Below are 10,810 nucleotides of genomic sequence, written 5' to 3' on the forward strand. Positions count from 1 at the left end.
AAGATGAAAACGTGCACCGCACTGCACGAGACTTCGTCACACGCGGAATTGTCATTGTTAACCGTCTCAAGCAAGTCTCCAGGACCAGCTGATGTTAACTCCACATCTTGAACTAAGCCGACAACTACAGTTACTTGACCAAAAGAAGAGAAAACGAAAAAGAAAAAAACCCATCTTACTTCTCCAACATAATTGTAAAACAAATCAATGGAATTTTAGATATGCATTTTTACAGAAAGTAATATTGAGGATTTCTTTAAATATATAAATTGGATATTGCATATTTCCGCAACATGTCCAATAATTCTCTTCGTGGTACGTCGTCATGGATAAAAAGGTATCTATCAACTCTTATCAAAACAAAAGGATAGACATAAGATGGTTACAGAAAAGATCGAGAATTATAGAAGGAAACTGAAATATATTGAATTGGAATTTGAAGAATTTACCTCTGGCTCTCCATAAATAGAGATGAGCAAATGGCGAAGAGAGAACCATTCTACTCTCATAGAAGATTCTACACAAATAGTTTGCTCTCCTTTTGGACACCAGTCAACAGGTGAAGATTCTGACAATTGGAGGAAAGGTTTCTAAAGATGGGCTTTAGATTCATACTTTATATTTTTTTTTTTGGGTAAAGTTCATACTTTATATTTTCATGTTCGTATTAACTCATATTACTTTTACTGCACGAGACTTCGTCACACACGGAATTGTCATTGTCAATCGTCTCAAGCAAGTCTCCAGGACCAGCTGATGTTATCTCCACATCTTGAACTAAGCCGATAACTACAGTTACTTGACCGAAAGAAGAAAAGACGAAAAAGAAAAAAACCCATCTTACTTCTCCAACATAATTGTAAAAAAAATCAATGGAATTTTAGATGCATTTTTACAGAAAGTAATATTGAGGATTTCTTTAATTATATAAACTGGATGTTGCATATTTCCACAACATGTCCAATAATTCTCTTCGTCGAACGTCATCATGGAGGTATCTATCAACTCTTGTCAAGACAAAAGGATAGACATCAGATGGTTACAAAAAAGATCAAGAATTAAAAAAGGAAACTGAAATATATTGAATTGGAATTTGAAGAAATTACCTCTGGCTTTCCATAAATAGAGATGAGCAAATGGCGAAGAGAGAACCATTCTACTCTAATAGAAGATTCTACACAAATAGTTTGCTCTCCTTTTGGACACCAGTCAACAGGTGAAGATTCCGACAATTGGAGGAAAGCTTTCAAAAGATGGGCTTTAGATTCATACTTGATATTTTAATGTTCGTATTGACTCACAGGTGAAGATTCTGACAATTGGAGGAAAGCTCTCAAAAGATGGGCTTTAGATTCATACTTGATATTTTAATGTTCGTATTGACTCATATTACTTTTACTTGCCGGAAATGTTGCATGTACTTATATTATGATTCATTAAATATTGCAATTTTATGATTCATGTTTTTTTTAATCAAAAGATACTCCTAAATGATGAGGTTTGGATTTGATTTAATAATTTTCCTAGTAAACTCTACTGAAACATTTGATTGATGTGAAGTTTGTTATGATTTTTTTCAAATAATTACTTTTGTGAAAATCTGTGTCGACACTAACACTTAAAATAATATAACAAATATAGTCTTGTACCCGTGCAATGCACCACCATCTTGCTAGTTTGTTATGATTTTTTTCACATAATTACTTTTCTATTTTTTTAATAAATTTTGCTTATTTTTAATATAGTTTAAATAAAATTTGTATTAAAAAATCAGATTTTGACCAAAACGACATTGTTTTAGCTACGTCAATGCCACATAGGAATTTTTCGTTAGCTAAATTGGACGGAATTAACGAAAGAATTTGATTACACCAATTTGATATATTTTAAGACTTAATTACACATTTTAAAAGTTTTAGGATTCAATTGCATTTTTGTGATAAGTTTTAAGATTTTCAGTACACTTATCATAAAGACAAATTAATTGCATTGGACTCAACGAGAACATAGAAAGAAAAGACTCATTCTCGGTTTTTTTTTTATCAGCATTGACTGTTTGGGGCATAACCTCCTCTATAAAACTCCAAAATACATAAATTGTGATTCATTTGAAACTAAACACATGGGGATTTCCAATTATATATTACAAAAGAAGATTGGAGGACGAAAACCTACTCAAATATCTAGAGAAAGTAACCTTTCGAGTTCTGTCAGCATAGATGAACTAATTCTCTAAGCAATTTTGCACCAAGTGTTGGATAAAGCTCAATCCTCTCGAAATGATCCTTTATCATCTGCAATTATTGATAATGTACGCACTCACATTCTGATGAGACATCGTCAGATGAGAAAATGTCGAGGACAGACGACCGCATTGACTCCGCGTTGATCTGAGCATAGGCTCTTCTTTGAATAAGCCATCTTACATACACTTTTTTTTGGGTCAAAATCTTACTACACTTCGAAAGCCATACTACTTGCAACGTATATTCTTACACGTCGTCACCTAAGCGTCACCTAAACCCCCATTGTTCACGTGCGAAATGTAAAAATGATTCAATTGTGTCTAGCACCTACAATCAATGATAGGTGTGAGATTTGGTGGGATCATTACTAACTGTTTTAAAATTTTAAGCTATTAGATAAATGCATGATTTAATATTTTAATTACTCTGACAATAGGTTTTCTTGGAGGAGAATTACTAAAAAAGTTCAAAACTTATTGCAATTGTGCCAATTTAGTCATAAACCTTTTTTTTGACAATTTAGTCCATATGACCAATTTTGGCCGGAAATCACTAACATGGACGCCCTCGCCAACAACGGCAAGGTCAAGCCTCGCTAGTCTCACCGTCCCTCGCCTCTGGCTTGTCTCTGAGATCTAGCAACTGGTTAGAGGATGAAGATGAAGGGAAGAAAAAAAAGGAAAAAAAAAGAAAAAAATTAAAATATTATTAAAAAATATCAATGTCAGCGCCTGCTGCGCCATGTAAGATCAGCCATGCCACGTAAGACGGTCGATGTCCATGTCAGCGATTTCCGGCTAAAATTGGCCGGATGGACTGAATTGGTACAAATACAAAATATTTAGACTCAATTGACAAAAAAAAAGGTTTAGAACAGAATTGACACAATTATAATAAGTTTAAGATTTTTTGGATAATTTTCCTATTTTCTTGGTATTCTTGGCATTTTTGTTGACAATAAATCCTGGTGAAGTCCTACCTAGACCATCTTCCAAGTACTTAATTATTTGAACGAAACAGAATCTTCCTTGTCCTGTATGATTATGAAAGTATAGCCCGATAAAGTGGAATTATATTGGTTCGATTTATATTCACATGATAAATAGAGTTAAGTAAGGTGTATAACACACGTGTGGTACGTCACACTTGCACTAAGGTCCAATATGAGTCACACTATTATGCTGGTAATTTAATTAACTTGGTGTCTCCAAAATGACTTTTGGTAACCATGATTGCGTTTCTTTGTTACGGCGATGGTAGCAAGATAGGATTTTCCTCAAAATTATGAAAATGCAACAAAAAATTTTCAACGCGGATACCAGATGAAAGGAAAAATAAATTTCTTGGGATGATAATTCTCCATGAATACGAATCTACCACAATCTATATTTTTAATTAGAAACCCTAGCCCAGTAACCAAAAAAAAAAATTTCTATGTTCGACGTATCTTGTCTTAATTTAAAAGTATATAATGAAATCTTATCTAGAAATGAAAAATGTTTATTCTTTGCCCCTTTGGAACTAGATGATTGATAACTCTAAAGATACACGTTATTTTTTTTTCCAGAATGCAATTGATATTTCACGCTTAGGAGCATAAAACCCAATCACCATGAAACACATTTCGTGCGCACAACCACCAGCTCAAACCAGTCTGCTCTTGTTGATTTTTCTTCCATTCACACTCTCTTGTTTTAGGGTTGTGATCTCCCACTGCATACGCTTTGTACTTGCTTGACTTTTTTAAGTCCTGGCAAGATAATGAAAGGGAAGGACCTTGCCTCATTGATACTCTCTACCAATGATGCACCCAAAGTTGGCGGGCAAAATGACTCCTGCGGAGACATATTGTCGTACACGAGAAATTGCCGAGGAAACCGACCGCATTGACTTAGCATTTACCTGAAACTTTACAGGCGAGTCTAAAAAAATTCTCAAAATCAATTTCGGACTCCCGAAGTCCTTTTGCTTAGCAATGATCGGATCTAAAAACCATGGATTTTATTCTAATTCTTCTTCTATATTTGGTACTGTTTCGATTTCCAAATCCAAATCCGAAGTTACCCGAATCAACAGTTTCTTGCTTCGGTGGGTCAGCCGGTTCGGGTCGTCCATAATGCCACGTTAGCCATGTGATAGAGACTCTTACGAGGCGTGGAAGTGTCGCATGATTTGAGAAGGGGAGACACCTTGCCAATAAAATTTTCGAGCACATTTTTCTCCATCCATGTTGAGTGGAATGACCTTTCTAAGCCTAAGAACTCTCAAATTATCTAGGAAAGCGACCTATCTTAGTCTAGTCAATACTCAACACTTAATGCAACGTGAACTAGGTGTTTGGACTTCTTATTTGGACAACCACAACCACAATTACTTTTTCTTATTTAAAAAACTAAAATGGGAGAGTTTAATTCGAAATTCGGACACAATTACTCTTCATGGTACATTGTCATGGATGAAGAGATATCCATCAACTCTTGTCAAAACAAAAGGATAGGCATCAAATGATTACCAAAAAGATTAGGAATTGAAAAAGGAAACTGAAATATATTGAATTGGAATATGATTTTGAATAATTTTTTTATCTCTAGCTCTCCATAAATAAAGATGAGCAGATGGCGAAGAGAGAACCATTCTACTCTTATCGCATATTCTACACAAACAGCTTGCTCGCCTTTTGGACACCAAGTCAACAAGTGAAGATTCTGACAAATGGAGGAAAACTTTCGAATGATGGGATTTACATTCATACTTGATATTTTTATGTTTGTATTGGCTCATGTTAGTTTTACTTGCCGATAATGTTGCGTGTACTTATATTATAATTCATTAATTATTGCAATATGATTCATGTTTTCTTTTAATCAAAAGATACTCCTACATGATGGGGTGTGGTTTCTCTTTAATAAAATTCCACGTAAACTCTATCGGAAAATTTGATTGATGTGAAGCTTGTTATGATTTTTCTCAAATAATTACTTTTGTAGAAATTCATGTCGACAATGACATTTAGAGTAATATAACAAATATAGTCTAAGAACCGTGCAACCGCCATCTTGCTAGTTTAGTTAATAGTTGGGAGCTATGCGTTTCATTTTTTTTAAAGCTGTTATTCGCAAGCAAGCCAGTTCAAGGAATTTGGGGTCTCAACTTTAGTAGAAAATGACAAATCTAAACTAAAGTCTCTTCGGAGAGGTAAGTGGAATTCTATACAATGTTTCTAATGATTTTTACTGTTTGCTTTCTCAGCTTTTTAAAATTTTACCGGACTTTTATTAAACACGAAATTCTTAAAATGTTCTCAAATATATAAAATTAATATAGGATTGAAAATTTAAAATTTATTTTAATTTTATTAGAAAATTAACAAGCGACCTTTTGTTTTATTATAAGAAATCAAAACCCAAGGGCCCTAATTAAAAAGTTGGTAGATGTTTGTGATGGTGAGAGTCGAAGCCCTAGTTAATAAGTTAATGAGTTGGAACACACATCATATATCAATGCGTCATCCAATTAAGTCGGCAATTCGGATTTTCAAATAGTCTATGAATAGAAATCTAAGAATATTATAAGGAGAAATTTCTAAGATTATTAACTGATGAAATTTGTCAACAAGTTGTCTTTTTTCATCAGTCATTGCCGTGTGACGACTAGCAGTTACGGTCCAATATTGTGTTTTGGAAATGCTCAAATATAGAAAGCGTCTGGTCTTGTCCTTTCCCTATCGACTTTTAGTTTTTGCATTAACATGAACGCTCCAAAAGAAAAAAATTGCCATGAACAGAAGTAACATCCGATAGGGAAAGGAGAAGACCAGACCTTTCATATTCCCACGGAGGGACGGATATTTTCTTAAACGCTAGAACCCTAGATTAATCATTCGGAGATTATTTGAAAAGTAAGAGCAGCTTATTTTGTGACAAGAGCAATCCAGTCTCCGGCTCAGAATAGCTTGTCTTCTCGATGAGCTGCGAAGAAAGATTCAGGAAAAGTTTATGGAATTTACATTACGAACTTTGACAAAGAGACGTGCACTGTTTTGCGCAAGACTTCGTCACACGAGGGATTATCGTCGAATCTTCTCGTGCAAGTGGCTATGCCCGCGTGATGTTGACTCCACAACTTGAACTTAGACAATAGCTACAATTACTTGACCAACAAACAGCGAAAAAGAAAAAAAAAACCCCATCTTACTTCTCTTTATATACCCGCGAACCCAGCAAATTGATTCACCGAAACAACAAAAATATATGAAGAGAGTTGAAGGAAGAACCATGGCCATCCATGAGCTTCTCTTAAAAGTTGTGGTGGTTGGGACCATCATATTGGGTCCATACCACAATCACAAAGCGGAAGCTGATGTCTCAATGACGATGCCCGGATGCCAAAGTACCTGCGGAAACCTTGAAATTCCATACCCCTTTGGATCAAGCAACAGCAGTTCTGACTGCCGCATCGATCGCCCATCGTTTATTGTCTATTGTGACAACTCTACCGACCCTCCCATACCTTACATGAATAAAAGAAGTAGTAACTTACAAATACTCAACATTTCTGTCAACGACCATGAGATGCGAGTAAATGTTTTCATAGGCCGAGACTGCTACGACTCTTTCGGGCAAGTTAGGTCTTTGGGCAGGTATCCGAGGCTCACCCAACCTGAATTCCCCATATCCAGCACCAAGAACAAGTTCACCGCTGTTGGTTGTGACACGTCGGCCTCCTTCCTTGACCGCGATGGGAAGTTCTCTTTCGGGTGTATGTCTTCATGCAGCAATATTTCGGACGTCAGCGATGGGTCTTGTTCGGGTATTGGTTGCTGCCAGACGAGCATCCCTAAGGACTCCTTTGGCTACAACATCTCCATTGAGAGCTTTTTCAAACATGCGGATGTCCTGGGTTTCAATCCTTGCAGCTATGCATTCGTCGCCGAAACTGACTTCTACAACTTTTCGGTCGGCGACCTTAAGCAGCTCAAATTTAACGAGTCCGCTCTAGTTCTCGACTGGGCAATAGGGAAACAAACATGTGAAGAGGCCAAGAAGAACTCCACGACCTACAAGTGCACCAAGAACACCAATTGCACCGACGCTGAAAACGGATATGGGTATAAGTGCACTTGTCCAGATGGTTACCAAGGCAATCCTTATCTCAAGAATGGCTGTCATGGTACGTTGATAACTTCGACATTCTTTAACTTGGCCTCTGTATTGATATGATCTGAGAAGATTCGATACATTTGATGTGTGTGTGTTTAATTTTTGTAGATATTGATGAATGTGCGGATCCGGAGATGAACCAGTGTGAGCAAATTTGCCATAATGTTATTGGGAATTATACTTGTTCATGCCTAAAGGGTTATCACGGTGATGGCAAGAAGGGCGGTGGAGATGGGCAAGGATGCATTGCTAATCCTAATCCATCGCATTTGATGGAGATTTTGATTGGTAAGTTCTTTCGTTTTACCTGGAGTGCCTGACTCAAGAAACATAATATCCCAGCTGATTTAGAGAATATATAATTTAATTTATTGGTGGTTTAATAGAAAATTAACTATTTCCAATTTCGCCCGATTTTTCTTCCACTATTTCCCTTGCTTGGAAAAATTCAAAATGAAACTTTCTATATCCTTCTCACTGAAGTTTCTATGCGGAAGATAAATGACATATCTGATGCATTGAGTACATCACATGCTACTAATTACATCACATGTGAGCTTTTTTAAATTTCAAAAATAGATTAATTTCGCTCATGTCAATGTCTGTACTCGTGAAGCATCTTTTGACTTGGCTTTGGGTGAATGTGAATACATTTTCCAACAATTGAGATGTATTCTGAGCCATTACCACAATTTCAAGAAAAATTGGCCACCGAATGTTTACCGTCTGTTCAACTGCTTTTTATAAAGAAAATAAGACAATTCTCTGAGAATAAACTGAAAATTAAAAACTATTCTTCGTTCTTCCTGACTACATCTCTTGAATCTCAATCTTCATCCCATCTTTCCTCTATGAACAATGTTGCAGTATAATCAGTTTTTTGTATGTACATAATTTTGCATTTTGTTTACAACCTCGTAAAACAAAAATATTCACATTCTACAACATTTTATGATTAGTAAATGCTGAACTGTCTTTTTTTTTTTTGGTAAAGGTAAATGCTGAAATGTCTATATCTCATAAATCGATAAAAATGAAATTTATATCATTCACTTGATTACGATAAAATGTAGCAATGATCATTACTAAATAATTGAGATTTTATAAAGTTTTGCACTCATGACATAATGTAGTAAATCTTTTGTATACTATCGTAATTCTAATATAAAATTTTTTACATTTTCTGATAATTTATAGTATGTTGCACTCGCCTATGATAAAGCGTCGTCAGTGGTGGTGCAACATTTCAAAATTTAAAACATAATGCATTTATGACATTTTGTGTACTTTATTACGATCAAACCTTATAAATCATTATAGAATATAGTAAAATGAAGGAGAACATATCTTATGTTTTTCTTTTCTTTCGTTTTACGAGCTACATTCATCAAAATTAAGTGGAAAATGTCCTAGTAATTTCTTTTCGTTAGTTGGCGTAAGGTGACCAACTAAATCACCAGATCTTAAACGGAATAAGAGGCTCTACATGAAAAAGAGAAAAGGATCTTAGTAAAAAAATTTCGAAAAAAAAAGGAATAGAAAGCCATGAGAAAAGGAAGATGAAAAATAGGTATGTGCTCTCAACATGACTAAATCTTTCCTCAAGTTGGCTAAACAAAACTTGAGGTGGAGAGAGAACCGTCATCCTTGAGAGTGGCAAAACATAGCTAGAACTAAATGATGAAAAATGTATCATCATTGAGCAATTAAACAATAATAGGTTCATATTAAGCCACATCATGAAAATATGATCTTATCTTAATACACTTACTTTTTGTGAAAAATCACACGCTAGATCATGATCTTGATTTCTCTCTTATCCCTCCCTCCCTGCCCACAAGCTCCATCCATCACCGCCTCTGTTGCCCCACCTCATGATATAATTCTACAGAAAGTTTAAATGCGTGGCTGCTTTTACATGGTGCAGTGATTCGCTGTGAAGTTAATCACGTGGTTAATTATTCTGAAAAACCGGTGTTGTATATAGGTGTTGCTGTGGGCATAATAGTGCTGCTTTTCAGCATAGGCTTTCTGTATTTCGGATACAAGAAAAGGAAGCTCATCAGGCTCAAAGAACAATACTTCAAGCAAAATGGCGGCTTGCTTTTGCAACAACAATTACATGAACGTGACAGAACCCCAAAATCTGTGAGAATCTTCAGCGCTGAAGAGCTAGAGAAGGCCACCGACAATTATGACGAGAGCAGAATAGTCGGGCAAGGAGGATACGGTACCGTTTACAAAGGGTCGTTGCCAAATGCTATGGTAGTTGCGATTAAGAAGTCCAAGCTCGTGGACCAGAGCCAAATCGAACAGTTCGTCAATGAAGTCATTGTGCTTTCTCAAATTAATAATCGTAACGTGGTCAAGCTTTTGGGATGTTGTTTGGAAACAGAGGTGCCATTATTGGTGTACGAGTTCGTCAACAATGGAGCTCTCTTTGACCACATCCACGATCCAAACAAATCATCAAAGCTGTCTTGGGAGACCCGATTGAGAATCGCTTCAGAAACTGCTGGAGTCCTCTCGTACTTGCACTCCACAGCTTCCACTCCCATTATCCATCGAGATGTCAAGTCAGCAAACATCCTTTTGGATGCTAACTACACCGCGAAAGTCTCCGACTTTGGAGCTTCAAGATTAGTGCCACTTGATCAAATGCAATTGTCCACTATGGTTCAAGGAACATTGGGATACTTAGACCCTGAGTACTTTCACACAAGCCAATTGACAGAAAAGAGTGATGTTTATAGCTTCGGGGTTGTGCTAGTTGAGCTGTTGACAGGGAAGAAAGCGCTTTCTTTTGACCGACCGGAAGAAGAGCGGAGCTTGGCAACGTTCTTTCTTTCGTCATTGAAAAATGACAAATTGTTTCAGATTGTTGCGGAAGTTATTGCAAACGAAGGAAACAATACGCAGGTGAGGGAAGTTGCCAATCTTGCCAAGAGATGCTTAAAAATAAAAGGCGAGGAGAGGCCGACCATGAAGGAAGTAGAAATGGAATTGGAGGGACTCAGAGCAATGGCTAAGCATCCATGGGTCAGTGGTATCGATGTGAATCCAGAAGAGACGGTTCGTTTATTGGGAGAGAAGCCCGATGTATACATGGATAGTATTGCGATCACAAACACTGGGTACACGGATAGCATGAAAAACCATGTCATGCCACTAGTTAGTAGTGGGAGATGACAATAATAGGTTGTCGATATATATATATATATATATCTGGGCATGTTGTGTTGGATGTTTTGGTTGCGCTAGGTCTCCATTGACTGCACCGGTTCATTTGGTTCTTTCACGTTCAAACTTCAAAGGTAGGAGCATTTGGGTTGCTTCTTGTTCATTAAATGGTTGCTAAGCGTGTATTTTATCTTTAATAAGTGTCTTTCTCGATGCAGCATAATT

The 10,810-nt window shown here is 36.4% G+C and overlaps 1 protein-coding gene across 1 annotated transcript; it reads left to right on the forward strand.

The window, feature by feature from the left end:
* The first annotated feature begins 6,450 nt into the window (after positions 1-6,450).
* Positions 6,451-10,598, forward strand: LOC115661828 (putative wall-associated receptor kinase-like 16). The gene is made up of 3 exons (XM_056311918.1): positions 6,451-7,415; positions 7,514-7,693; positions 9,393-10,598. The coding sequence occupies exons 1-3, from the start codon at positions 6,497-6,499 to the stop codon at positions 10,592-10,594; spliced, it is 2,301 nt and encodes a 766-aa protein (XP_056167893.1). The 5' UTR covers positions 6,451-6,496; the 3' UTR covers positions 10,595-10,598.
* The last annotated feature ends 212 nt before the right edge of the window (positions 10,599-10,810 follow it).

This window comes from Syzygium oleosum, unplaced genomic scaffold, assembly GCF_021117445.2.
Source record: "Syzygium oleosum isolate NSW1041296 unplaced genomic scaffold, Sole_v2.1 Sole_v2.05, whole genome shotgun sequence".
NCBI classification, from domain to species: domain Eukaryota; kingdom Viridiplantae; phylum Streptophyta; class Magnoliopsida; order Myrtales; family Myrtaceae; genus Syzygium; species Syzygium oleosum.